Source organism: Prinia subflava, chromosome 10 (assembly GCF_021018805.1).
Source record: "Prinia subflava isolate CZ2003 ecotype Zambia chromosome 10, Cam_Psub_1.2, whole genome shotgun sequence".
In the NCBI taxonomy this organism is placed as follows: Eukaryota; Metazoa; Chordata; class Aves; order Passeriformes; family Cisticolidae; genus Prinia; species Prinia subflava.
In genome coordinates, this window is record NC_086256.1 from 10,315,947 (window position 1) to 10,329,913 (window position 13,967).

Below are 13,967 nucleotides of genomic sequence, written 5' to 3' on the forward strand. Positions count from 1 at the left end.
TGCCCCACTGTTCTGATGCTGTTTCTGCATCACACTGATCTTTTTTCCTTATAACATCTCCTGAAAATCCTCCTCTCTACACAGCACTTATCCTTTCCTCAGTATGCAAGTGCTGCCAAAAGACTAACACAACACAGAGCAAATCCCTCTCAGCTGCAGGGAGGACAAGCTTATCTGACCACTGACCCAGCAATAAATAGCCTCTCTCGTTTCATTTACTCTTTCTCAGATAAGCTCCCTGTGATTTCACTTGCTCAAGAGAGGACTAAGCAAGGATCCCAGTACCTGGCCCAGAATCTCTGGTCCAGCAGGTCCAAGCTGCTGCAGGTGCCTGAAGGAATTCAGAAGGTCTCATTATCCACCTGTGACTGTACCATGGACATAGCAGTTGCCACCAACAGTCACAGACAAAGGAAATTTGTCTGTGGGCAGAGATCAGCCCATTTTTTTGAGGAATGTGTCAACTTCCACAGCAGTTGTGTTCTTTAGCAGAATGCTTCCATTTTCCTTTTCTCCATCCTGAGGTCAGACTCCTGACTGTAACCCCTGGTTTGCAATAGGGACGAAGTCTTGCAGATGGACATGTCAGATAAGAAATAAGCAAGAGTGGCATACAGTGCTCTCAGGTCATGCAAGTGCCTCTAGATAAATTCAGAATAGGAGGAAACTCCCCTTTCTCTAGAAAACCAGCTGAGAGAGAAACAAACTCTTGACAGAGAGCACTGGGTAGGCATTTGTCATTTTGAGCTTACCACACACTGATGAAAATACTAACACTACCAGAACAAACAGACGCCTACGTGCTATTCCCATAGCACTGCTAGTCCTCCATTGGGTCATTCCTATCTAAGAAACAGCACTTTCTGCATTAGTTTCCTCTAGAAAAAGCAGCTGTGTGAGCCACCTGCTTGCAGCTAAAGCCAGTGACAGCAAGATCTCAGCCTCAAGTGGAGAGAAATCAGACCAGAGCACAAGAAAGCACAAGACAGATGTTTTCCAGTCATCTGGGCTGCATCCTAAAGTATTCGATGAACTGGCACAGCAGCCTCAAGAACTAGCATTGACTCCCTTTGGGAACTTGTGTAGAACAGGTAGGGGGTCAAAAGATTGAAAAATGGACAAAAGTAGTGCCTAGCCTTAATAAGGCAAACAGGGGAAGAGAGCTGAATTGTGTTTTCAATTCCCAGAATAGCAGAATTATTTGTAAGCACCTGAAAAAAATAACACCTAGGCTGAATAGCAGCCCAGGTGGATTTGTGAATTTTGTAAAATGAAGAGTGAATTATTTTTTTAAAAATTGCTTTATACAGACAAAAAATCATCGTAGGAGAGAAGCAAGACATGAACTGGAATTCAGTAAAGCTTCTGACAGATCACTTTCACAAATATGTCCAAAGTGCTATTGATGATACAACTGTGATACAAATTCAGAAGTGGCTAAAAAATTATCCAGGAGGCTCCGTGGGCTCACTCTAGGAATAGAAGGATGTTAATATTTTGGGGTCTGCCTAGGAACCAACGTTGTTTAGTATTTTCGTTATCAACCTAGATGATGAAGTAAAAAGTATGTTTATTAAATTGCAGAGGACATGAATCTGGAAAGAATGGCAGGTATGCTGGGAAGCTCTGCCAAAGAAACTTGGCAAACTGGAGGAGTGTTCTGGAAGAAAGGATCAGTAGGGACAAGTGCACAGAGCTGCTCTTTGGCACGAGCAGCCAACGGCACAAGCACAGGGCGTGGAGTGGGGGAAATGGCTCCTTTCCAATCCTTCTCCAGACCTCAAGTCTCCAGGAACCTGACACCCATCTTCAGTTCCATGCCATTGTGGAAAAGGCCATTGAAACAGTGGATGTATAAAGGATGAGAACTGGGAAGTTAATGAATTATCTATTTGCTCCTCCTTTTTGCTGTAGTCTGTACATTTTTGGGCACTGCTCCTTAGGAAAAAGATGAATTAACTACAAGCATTCAAAAGAGCAACAGGAATTAAGAGATCTGGAAAACATCACCTAAAAGAACTGAAAAAACCTCAGAGTGTTTATTCTGAAGAACTGAAATATAAGGAGCCAATCACAAGAACATTGAAGTAATACACAAAGCCCAAGTTCTTTCTGCTCTCTGCCAAGCTGGGCACTGAAGCACTCCATTAAGAGAACTGCAATCACTCTCCCCAGTCTAGCAGGTTTTAATAGACTATTTACTTCATCTTTCCAAGAGCAGGGGATACCACACAAGAATATAGTGATGATGACTTGACTGCAAGCATCAGTTCAAACTTCAATTTGTTTTGAAGTAAACCAACCCATCCTTTGAGCTTCAAGCTAAACACTAAGTGTCCCGGCAACTGCATTGCAGTTGCAAGGCACTGCCACTGCCAGGGCTTTCCCTTTCCCTGAGTGAGGAACAAGAGCCTGATATGAAGCAAAGAAAATGACTTTTGACTCAATTATTCATGTTACGAAAGCCCATTTGTGCTTGCCCAGAGGCTGACAGGTAACTTCATCTGTCTGGTAAGAAGAAAATAATTGCAAGTTGGTGCCAGTGTTAGACAAGAGCAAAGTATGAGCCCTTAAGGCCCTCTCTGTAACAACTGTATACAATTATATTCCCAGACTGTTTCGTTCTGTGTGTGGTGGGCTGCCAGCCTCCTTTCTCTGTCTGTAAACACACAATATAATATGCCATCCCCTGAATGCTAATCCATTTGTATTCTTATTTGCTGAAAAGTCATTAAGCAACATTTGAAAACAGATATATAAGATTTGTAAAACAAGAACTATACCAAATTTATTTGGGACTTCCTGACAGACAAACCATCCACTGAATGAGAAGCCATTGATCACAACCTGATTCCATTCTGGGTAGGTGAATTAAAGAGAGCAACCCCGACTATTAACAGGTCCATGGTGCTTCAGAAGGGCACCCATGCAAATGAGGGGATACAATTTTTACACGGGGAAAGCAGTGTATCCACCATTTCAGTGTTTTAAAATGAGACTTGATACTGTTGTTATGGATGATGACTTTAACCAAACACAAATCATGAATCTCAGTAACTGAGCAAAATACAATGGCTTGTGCTATTCAGGAGGTCACATTAAGTCTGATTGTAGCCTTTTCAACAAGTTGTGCTGCTGCTGTCTCCTCCTCCCCTCCTGTGACATCACATCCTTGTCCCCAAAATCCCATTTCTTCCCCTTTCCATTGCTCTTTTCCTTCTTCTGCTCTAAAATTCTAAGAGTCCATAAAATCCATGCAAAAGCTGGTCCTTTTAAATACTCTTAAGGATAACTAAAAATTAATTTAATTGTTCACAGTACACGCTATCAATCTTGAATAGCAAGCCACATCTGTGATGCAACACAGATTACAGAGAGATGTCTTTGTAAAACATATTTAATTAAAGCTGAAGTCCATGTAGGTAAAGAAAGTCTTCACTTAAATGCAGCAGGATACAGAGTGGAACTCTCCTCAGACCCAAATGTGGCAGATATGAGGATGATATAATGTCTGCCCATGGTTACTAATTAGGTGACCTCCACAGTGTCAGCTGACAGCGTTCTTACCACTTTCTCCTTGTAAACAATGTATTTCAGCCACTTGAAATCCTGCCATTTGAATCCTGCCAGAACAAACAGGGAATCCTTCTCATACTGCTCCATTTTCTGGATTGCACCTTCAGGATATGTGATCCGGAGTGTTGTCTTGCCACCCACATCTTTTTCAAAGCCCTTCACTGGAGCCGAGTTCAGCCTGCAGGGCAACCAGAGAAGACACTGTCACGGATTCCCACTCACACTCAGATTCCCACTTACACTCCTGGTGTTGATGACACAGCAATCACTGCTGGGCAAGAGCTCCTTGTAACATCTGCTACAGCAGCAAATGTTAATTCTTGCAGTTCTTCATCACAAACACTTATGGAGGTTTGTACCAAGTGACAACAGCTTAATTAGAAGTTACATAAATTCTATCATTGAATATAATGCAAACCATTTCTGCATATCAACTCTTGTGATTTAAATAGGGTTGGAGGCTTTGGAAAAGGAAAGTGACGAATATTGTCCTTTAAATTTCAAATTTAGAGTAACAAACTAAGCATTAATATTTCAGCAGCCCATTGCTCCTGTGATGTGTTAGTTGGGTTCTGCAAGGCTGTGCTGAAAGAGATGATGCAGCTTCTCAGGAGTTTAAACAAACTGAAACTGGTCTCATTTTCCAACCCCAGCCCAGAGCTTACACCGCTCATCTTACCTTCAGTGACGCTGCATAGGGAAATAACCCAACCAATACTTCTAAAAACATCCCATAGGACCAGTCTGCACCTGGTTTAATTCCCCAAACTGGCCCATTGGGAGAGGGAGTTTCCTTGAAACACCAGCACAAAGGAGGAGGTTGGCCTGGGACAAGGTTCAGCCCCACAGACTCCAAGGAGTTTCTGCTGTGGAAGTGCACCCCACTCTGAAAACACCCAAGCAGTCACACAGCTTTGCTCTCAGGGACACTGACTGCTAAGGAGATGCTATGTATTTAGCTGTGCTTCTGTTAAAACATTTCTCAGGAACAAAGATTTTTCCCTTGAAAAAGCAAACTGCTTTGGCATGAACAGCAATGATGACTTTCACGACACTAAAGTTTTCAGAATTTCTATTCAAAACTGAAAAAGCTGAGGAAATGTCATGTAACTTGGAATACAAATCTTGCTGACATCAAACAGCAGCCTCTGATGGCACAGGATTGCCTGCTTGAATTATTGCAGCATTCTTGACTTGGTGTAGTTCAATATACTGAAAAGTGCTTATGGACTGCAGATTTTGCCATGTAGGGATGTTAATGAGAATCTGGATTTGTCTTTTTCCGCCTGAGTAAGCATTTTACATTGGAGAACTTTTAGTAGAATAAAAATCTCAATAAAATCTGAAATTATATTAAACATCTAGAGGAATATATTCTTAGGCATTTTTAGCAAAAATATTTATCATCAAGAATAAAATATTAAAGGCAAAACAACTTAAGAATCAGCACCACCACAATTAATGCAGCAGATGAAATCTTTTCCCATGGTTTATAAACCCTTTGTAGCCTGACTTTGAGGAACTAGACCTGAGTACAATGCTCCCAGCCAGCCTGATCCCTTGCTTTCTCCTCTGTTGCTGACGGTGCATTTACACACACATCACTCACTTCTTCTGTGGGCAGCATTTAAACTTGAAGGTCTTGTGTCTCTTTGGGGCAGATGATCTTATATAAAGCAAAAGCATGCAGCTCTAGAGCTAACAGAATACTACCAACACTATCAATACTCTGCAAAGAAGGCTAGTTTTACATATTTTCATCTGTTTTCTTTAGGATGAGGAGGTGTCTGCAGTTGTTTCAAATGTCACTGTGCAGCTCTTTGGCAGGGGTTTTCCCATCCCCAACTGCTGGGTTCACTGTTTTGCTGCTTATTTTGTTAACACTCCCAAAACTTGGGAGCCCTACTTCCTATCTAGACATGAAATAAATCAAACCATTTCCCCAAGTGAAATGAACTCAGGTCTCCAGCAAAGGGCCAGAGTGTGAGCTGCTGATGGAGCCACAGTGATGGAGCAGCACCAGCAAGGCCCAGGGGCAGTGCCCCGAGGGACCAGGGAAAGTTCTGGCAGCCACAGCCCAGTCCTCAAAGGTGCAGACTCCACAGCTCAAAACCTTTCCCAGGCAGGAAGCACTGGTGGTCATAAACACAGCTAAATCTTGAAAAACTTCAGGTAGGATGTCAGGCCTCCTTGTAGTGCCCATGGACAGGCATTTTTCTCCACAAGAATTCCAGAGTGTTTTTCTGTCTATGTTCACTGATTACATACAGAGACACTAACTCCTAACCTTGGTACCATGAAGATCCTTTCAGATACTACTCAAGTGTCACCATCAGGTGAATCCCTATCTGGATCTAACCAGGAATGTCTGATACACACTTACTTTTGCCCAGTCTGCAATCTATTCAAGGAAGCATTTCAGAGCACTGACTTGACTGCTGCAAGAAGTCTTGCCAGGTAAATAGTGTGACAGCTGGGAATAACATCTGCACTGAAATCTGATAACGTCTAGTTAAAGAAAAACAGTAACTCACTCCAAGCTCTTTTAGAATTGACAAAGCTGAATTGGACTATCTTCACTGCAAAGAACAAAATTTCTTGCTGAAATTAGCAATCCTCACATGGTAACACATGAGGCATCAAAGAACTCCACATACTGCTGGATCACTCCTTTGTCCACACACTTAACACATTTTTTCGTTTAAAATTCACTCCCTAGGTCCCAAATATCATCCCTCAAAGGAGTTCTGCAGTGTATGAAAAAGGATGTTATAATACATGGGACTTCCCCAGCTTCCACAGGAATAAAGCAAGCAGTTGGATACATATCCAAGCACCTGGCTTCATTTAACCTTTACAGTTGACTTCTCTCTCCTTTATCCATCCCACCACCAGCACAGGTGCTTAGCTGCCCTCTTATCCTCTCAGCTTGCAAACTGACATAGATTTACTGATGTGGAGAGAAAAAGTTGAACTTTTCATTTGGAAATTAAATAGTGGCCTTTCTGATGTAAATCTTAGTGGGTGGCTTAGTCCAGATGGATTGAAACTGTTCTTTTGCTACTTTTTGAACAATCTGAGCCCTAGGAAAGGCTATAAATTGCATTTTAATACAGCTGAAATAACTACAAGTCACCCGACTATGACAAGGAGTAAGAGCTCTTTGTTAACAACTGACAGTGGGATGAACTAGGAGAAGGGCTGTAAAAATTTTGTCCTGTTCTGAACAGTCATCCCTGTGTCCAGTATACTGATGGAGTAGCAGGGAACTAGTCACAGGAACCAAAGACTGAAAGGGATCTTCTTGGTCTTTTTGTCCAGTTAGAAGATATTTATTTCTCTCTCTATGTCCTATTCATTCCTTACACATGGGAGAGAATAGAGACTGTGCTAAGTGATACCTGCCTTAAATTGTTTTATTAATTCATTTCTTTCTTCTACCTTTAGCTAAGAATTTGCTATTTGCCATCACATCTTAAAGTTGATTAAAGCTGAGAGAGATTATATCAGATACATTTCTTTTTGTATGAAATCAGTTAGCTTAGTAAGAAAAAAAAAATACCAACTTAGACTACATAAACCAGTTTTATAAACTTACGTTGCAGTTTATCCCAATTTTATTATTTACCATCATAATATTTTGTTACTCATGACTCAAAACTTGATGGAAAACTCTGCATTTATTTTTTTTCAGGTCAGACTAATGGTTCTGTAGCTCCCTAGAGCACATCCTCTCTCCCTCCTACACACACTCTCTCACTCTCCATTAGCACAGGTATTATGTTTGTTAATCTCCAGTCACCCAGAACGCCCCCCTGACTTGACAGATTTATTACTAGGAGCTATGACTAGACCTGTGATTTCACATATCCGCACGTTTTTCAAGCACTCTGAGATGGCGACGGTCCAGGTCCTCAGCAGAAGCAGGAAGTCCTACCTCTGACTGTGGTCCTTTGCACTCCCACCACTCTGCTTCTGCTGCCTTGTTCAGCATTGTCATCTGCAGTGACACAGAGCCAAAGTCCTGCCAGCTTCTAGGGCACATTTACAGGTGTTTAATCACTGGGTCCTCTCTTAGTGAGGCTTTCTGCTTCCTATGCTCCACCATTCTTAGTCCTGCCCATCCTAACTGAGAGGTGCAGCTCCTGGGGAATGTTACATGTGTATCACCAATAATACTCTCCTGAGCTACCACAGGGATATATCTGGGAGCAGATCCAACAGTGTGAGTTACTGCTTCACCACCTAAGGTATCACCAAAGCAACAGCTTTTAGAAAGGAGCAATGCAGGCAAGGTTCAAGTGATATCATACAAGAGACCACATTCCCAAGAAGCTGCAGAAAACAGCTTGAGGAATGCCTTTGCCCTTTGATGTGACCATCATTTATAACAAACTGTTTTAAGCTTATGTGTATTTTTACCCTCCCTGTAAGTTAATGCTTCCATACAAAGGGATATTGTCACTAGTACAGGTTAAAGTCTGCCTGCATAGCAAGTGAACTGATACAGAAACTGAATATGTGACAAGAACTGTAATGCCAAAGACTCACCTGACAACAACATCATAGTCATCAATTTTTAACCCTAATGACTTATTTGCAAGTACTCCACCATTTCCCACAATAATACATCGCCGGCAGCTGAGACTGTGGAAGAAACAGAGGAGAGAAGTGATTTTTGTAACAGAACTTCAAATACACAGAGAGCACATATTTAGTTTGCATGCATCTGAGACCTACAGGAAACCTCTGTAAATATTAAGAATTAAGAGAGGGACAGAGATCCACTTGATCTCCAGCTCACCTCGTCATGCCCAGGCATTACATGTGATAAACTGCTTTCAACACCTCACACCACGTGTGGCCTAATGTGATGAGCTGTCAGGACAAGCAGCTCCTCTCCCCACACATCCCTGGTATGATGGGCTGGAATCAAACCCAACTGTTTACTTGAACCATCTCATTATTCATTCAGCATTGAAATAACAATAAACCAAAGGCTTAGTGAGGAAGTCTTCTCTCCGAGCAATTTTATGAGTGCAGGCAGATCTTGCCAGGTTATCTGGGGTGTGCTCACCTTGCTGAGAGCAAAATTGCTGCTGTTATCATGAGACTTCAAGAGACAGAAAAACATTAAATCGAGAGGAAAAAAAGACCCTCCCCCACGCCTGTCCAGTAGGAAACATTTATGGAGACACAATAGGTGAGGAAAGGGAAGGCAAATAACCTTAATTAACAAAGAAACAGGAAAGAGAAGGAAGAGAACAGTTTCTGGTGGAACCCTGAGTCACGAGAACTCTCTGCAGCAGATGTTAAAAAGCGATTTTGTTTTGAAGACAGGGAAAGGACTTCTTTCCAGCCATCTAATCCCAAACGCAGCTGGCTCTTCTGGCAACATGCCTCCATCTCTGGTAGTTCACTGAAGGAATACGTGTCTGCAGAGCCTTTTTCGGAAAGGGTCCAAGGCAATCAGTTGTTTGGAGCAGATCCCTGAACTAGCAGCCTTCCTAGTCCCAGGCACAGTCAACTGGTTGCTTCTAGGCTGTCCTCTCTGCGGTGAGTGTAAAGAGCCAGCATGAGGAAAGCTCTGCTTATGTGGGGTCCCTTTTTGCAGAGCAGGGCTGGAGTGCACTCAAAAGACTCCACTAAACCACTGAAGGTCACTCTGCTGACAGAGCCGTCAGCTGGAGACACGTGCAGAATTAACAGCACCAAGAAATGCTCAGGAACAGCTTCCCCTGCCCAGATAAAATTCCACTGCAGATCTGAGCCTTTCCAAAAGAAAAAACTTCCTCATGCAGATGGACATATTAGCCCAGTGTCTCCAAAGGCTGAAGAAGCATGTGTGTTTGTGATAATCAAACCACATAGATAAATAATTTTATAAATGATGGCATAGCAAAAAACCTAAAAACCAGTTCTGGCAACAAGGAGAAATCAGACATAAGATCCAGTTCAAGCAGTATATTGTGACAAAGAAGGAAGGGAGAGTCAGCCCCAAGGACACCAAAATGAGTGACAAAGATGGTAACAGCTTTGTCAAAACCTTTAAAGAAAAGGTGCTGTTAGGAGGGAGAGACATAGTTCAGTTCCAGCCAAGTGATATTTCAGAAGGAAATACATTCTTTTGCTGATTATGACAAGAAAGTTGAACCTCCTAAACAACAGACTGCTGGGTGAAATACTGTACCTTCTCTACTCAGCTGTCTCTCAGCTATGACTCCTTTTGAATTTTCTGTTTTGAAGAAAAACACCATGCTAAAATCCAAAGGCTGCAAGCTCTAGGCACTCCACTCTATCCTCTTCCCAGTTACTGTTAGCATGTTCTTACCAGTTCTGAATACAGATCTGCTTGTTCCAACCTCAAACCACTTAATCGCTTTCTTCGCTTTTCTGCTAAATTAAAGCACCATCTACTGTCAGTAGTCCCTTCCACATCTGCATGAGATCCACTTACTGACAAAGCTCTGTGTATAAACATTTGCCTCTCACAGGACAGACTGGTGAGCATGAACTGCTGCACATGACATAAAAGAACCAGTTCCACCCGCCAAAGCTGTTCCAGCAGCTCATGGCCCTGTTCCCACATTGGATTCATAGACTGATCAAACCCCACTCCTAATCTTCAGACCATACAAACTGGAGTGAGCTCATCACATCTTGCACAGTATGGCAGCCCTTCTAAGTCTTGAGTCACAATTGCTGTACCTCCCTGAACAACTCTCAACTTCTCCCCAGATCTCCAAAGTACAGATTCTGGAAGGCCAGCATGCGGAGCTAATGCTGCTCTTACACAGAGATTTTACTTCCATCATTCCAATCCTGTTCTTACAGTCATTGGTTTGCAGAATATAATCCTAATCTTGTGAATTTGACCTGCATTGTTACCACTGTGATGCTTGATCTTTGATTTGCCTCCAGTGAAGGATGCAACAAAACAGTCAAGACTGACTTGGCCCTCCTGTTCGTTACTTTCCCAGTCTTTGGTTCCGGCAAATTTTCCCAGTGGAATTTCACGAACACCAGACTGGTTTTAGCCCCTGTGAACACCTGCCAGCAGGATTATACTAGAAGTGTCAGTTAAGGATTAATTCTCATCCCTGACAATAACTTTTTAAAGCTGTGTAACATATCCTATTCCTAAAAAGGATACCTCTAAATGGTGTAATATAGAATCAGAACATAGTAGACTGAGACAAATAGCTAATGTGTGCCTTTAAAAGTTTACGTTTATCATTCAGGCTTCTAGTTCATCTAAAAATATATCCTCTACATGCAAGATTTAATTTCCACAAACTGAAAGTAACATAACATCAGTTATGGTGCCATCCTGGCTCTGTCCTCTGCAGGATTTTTCCTGCAAAATCAAACGAATCAACTTACAGTTACCTCTTTATTATCTCCCATATTTCTCCAGGAATGGCACAACATTTGCTGTTCTAGCAAACATTTCAAGAAGGGCTAAAAAGCAAACAGTAATAACAAAAAGAATTCCTTATTTAACTCTTTAAACACTCTTCAATGCTTACTGACTTTAAAAGACATATAATTGTCATTTAATATCCTTGCAGTTACTAATAAAAAATCAAAGTATTTCACTGTTGCTGTAAAATGAGACATCTTTCTATCTTTACTCCCAAAAATGAAACAAATACTTAATTGAATGGTTCTGCCTTTACTCATCATAATTGATAGGTTAATCACTTTTGCCCAGCTTCATGTCTGAACCACTCTTCTACCCTTGTGGCTCTGACATATTTAAATGCATTCTCCTTTTTCCTTAAGTCTGCAGATAAGATTTTTCATTAGTAACTTTCTGACCCTAAGGTTTCATCTTTGATCTTCTAACAGCTTAAATTTCTTTCAAATGTACTCTGTCTACTGATTGTGCCCGAGCATGGGAAACCTGCACAGTCATTGCTGGCTCCAGGCAAGTTTCTGGGTGAAGAAATACACAGTGCAAGCAGCATCAGTTACAGCTCAATTGTTTCTCCACAAAGAAGTGTGCAAACACCTTTGTGCTTGTTTACACAGTATGTCAAAGCCCTATTTCTTTTCCAGAAGAGCTCAAGGACTGAATACATCAGACACAGCCCATGTTTCAGTTTGCTACCAGGGTGGTATGAAGGACGGTCATGGACTTTCCTCAACAGACACTCCCCAAAGCCCTGAGCTGGGAGCTGCAGCCAGATGTACAGACTCTTGACACAGATACTCTAAGGTTCAGTTCATCTACACGAAAAGCAGGATTCATGCAGATTTTCTTGAACAATATAGGACTGTAAACACATTTATGCGTTGTAGCAATTCCTATTTCCTCTTCTCTCTTATCAAAGTGCTTTAGGGATTTGTCAGGGGAGAAAAACCACAAAGCCTTTCTTTACGCAACTTTGGATCTGAAGGCTTTGAGGAAAGATATAACAGAATAATTAAAAAACACATCTTTAGGGTAGCTGGTGCTTAAGGAGGCTTATCATATTCTGGTTTGATCTGGCTGCTGTTACTTAAATAGGTGCTATCAACCTGAACCAGAGGGACACAAACACCTCTCTTGTTCTATCAAATCCCTTCTGCACTTGTTGAGGTAATATATTGCATTAGTAAAGACTGTGATAGTTATAAGCTCAAACTCTCAGTTTTTTTTCATTACCAGCTGGAGGTTATACAAAAAAAGTCAGTCAGGTTTTTTATATTTATGTCTTTTCACAGGAAATTTACATGTCATCACCAGAGAGATGTAACCCAAAAATCTACTGAAGTCCAGCCAGCAGATGGGCTGTGGAATTATAAACCAAGCCCTGATCCATTTGCAGAATGAAGAACAGGCCACTGGAAGAGCCACTAAATCAAGCAGTGAAAATGTCAGCAATACAAGTGGGCTTGGAAAAGCCAGTAGAGAGGAAGAAGTTTCAAAGATGAGGCTCACTGACATTGCTGTTAGAGAGAAAGACATGCCAGCTCAGAAGGAAGAGGTCAGTGGTTCTAGAGAAAGTCCCCTAGATCTCCAAACTTTTCCAGACAAGCTCAGGGGTGAGTTGTAACTATCCCCCTGAACATCTCTGCAGCTTTCCCAACCCTTGCCCCCTGCAGAAGCAGGTTAGTATTCAACACAACGGCGCTGTACTAAGGAGTCATGAGGAAAGCAGGGCACCATGTACACTGTGTTACAGGTGTGAACCACAGCCTTTGTTCACATGCCCTCCAGCTCCTGCTAGTTCCAACACAATGGAGGGATTAGTTGAAGTGAGTTGGCAAAGCTGCTGTGGGATGATGAAAAGTGCACACATACCCGGAAGGATCACGTTTGCCTCATTTCAGCACCATGTCAATACATTGTGTCAGGAAAGGTACATCAGGATGCCCTTTAGCACAGGAATAATAAACAAACAAGTTAATTTCCAGGGCTTATGAGAGGCAAGTGAATGCAACTTCTCAAGGACCAGCTTTGTGAAGGAGGGTAGAAATGGAGAAATTTGGGTAGGAACAAGACCAAAGGCTTGGTGTAGACATCCTCCACCACAACACTAATCCTCTCTTTGCTTCCTATGCTCGCACGCACTGCTCTGACCTCACCTTTCCTGCCTCTCCCACCCTTCCCCTGGGAAAGCTGCCTTCAGTGTATAGTTACACGAACACTTATTCCAATGGGCTGGGCACTGCTCACCCTCCCCACCCAGCCCAGCCTCTGCCCCTCCTGCTGTTCTGTGCCCACACAGCTCCTCACTGGGAGGGGAGCTCTGGAAATGAAGTCACTGGAATGACCTGGGTTGAGAGAAAAACTGGTAAACTGGAATCATTTCGCTGATCCACTTTAAAGTGCCTTTTCAAACAACAGCAGCAGCACAAGAAGGGCAGCAGCAATATCAAATATGGCTTCTGACACTGGTTTTGCCAACAGAGAAAATGTTGGTGTAACTTCATTCTGAAAAGAGGGTGAACTTGGAGCCTTTTTCCTGCTTCTAGAACCAGCCCACTAGACTTCTGAGAGCCTACAAGTGGAAGGGTTCACAAGATCTCCCAAGCCCAGCCTGTTGTACCTCACAGACTTCAGTTGTGTCTCTTATCTAATTCTTCCACAATAAGACATTTTCTCAGTCCTTTATCATAGAACCAAGAATGGTTGGGGTTGGAAGGAAGCTTTCAAGGTCCCCAGGGTTTCTCCAGTTGCTTCAAGGTGCTGAGCAAAGTGGACAGGTCTGGACTTTCTCCTTGACCAGTGAGCAGGAAGGGAGTCGCTAAACTCAAGGCTCTGCCCCTGGCACACTGGTGCTGCCATGGAGTGGAACTGTTAGGATCTGCTGGGAGCTAGAGACAAGATGAGAAAGGAGCTAATCTTCCTCCACCAGCTTTTTAGGAATCCAAAATGGCAGATACCCATTGCTGCCAGCACT

At 42.4% G+C, this 13,967-nt stretch overlaps 1 protein-coding gene across 9 annotated transcripts in view; it reads right to left on the reverse strand.

Annotated features, from left to right (window-relative positions):
• The window catches only part of ST3GAL3 (ST3 beta-galactoside alpha-2,3-sialyltransferase 3), a 182,780-nt gene that overhangs the window by 42,265 nt on the left and 126,548 nt on the right, over positions 1 to 13,967 (reverse strand). For all 9 annotated transcript variants that reach the window (XM_063407265.1, XM_063407262.1, XM_063407267.1 and 6 more), the window contains 2 exons: positions 8,128 to 8,223; positions 3,568 to 3,754 (listed from right to left, as the gene is read on the reverse strand). In XM_063407265.1, the coding sequence (XP_063263335.1) occupies positions 3,568 to 3,754; positions 8,128 to 8,223 (283 nt within the window). The remainder of the gene's footprint in view (positions 1 to 3,567; positions 3,755 to 8,127; positions 8,224 to 13,967) is intronic.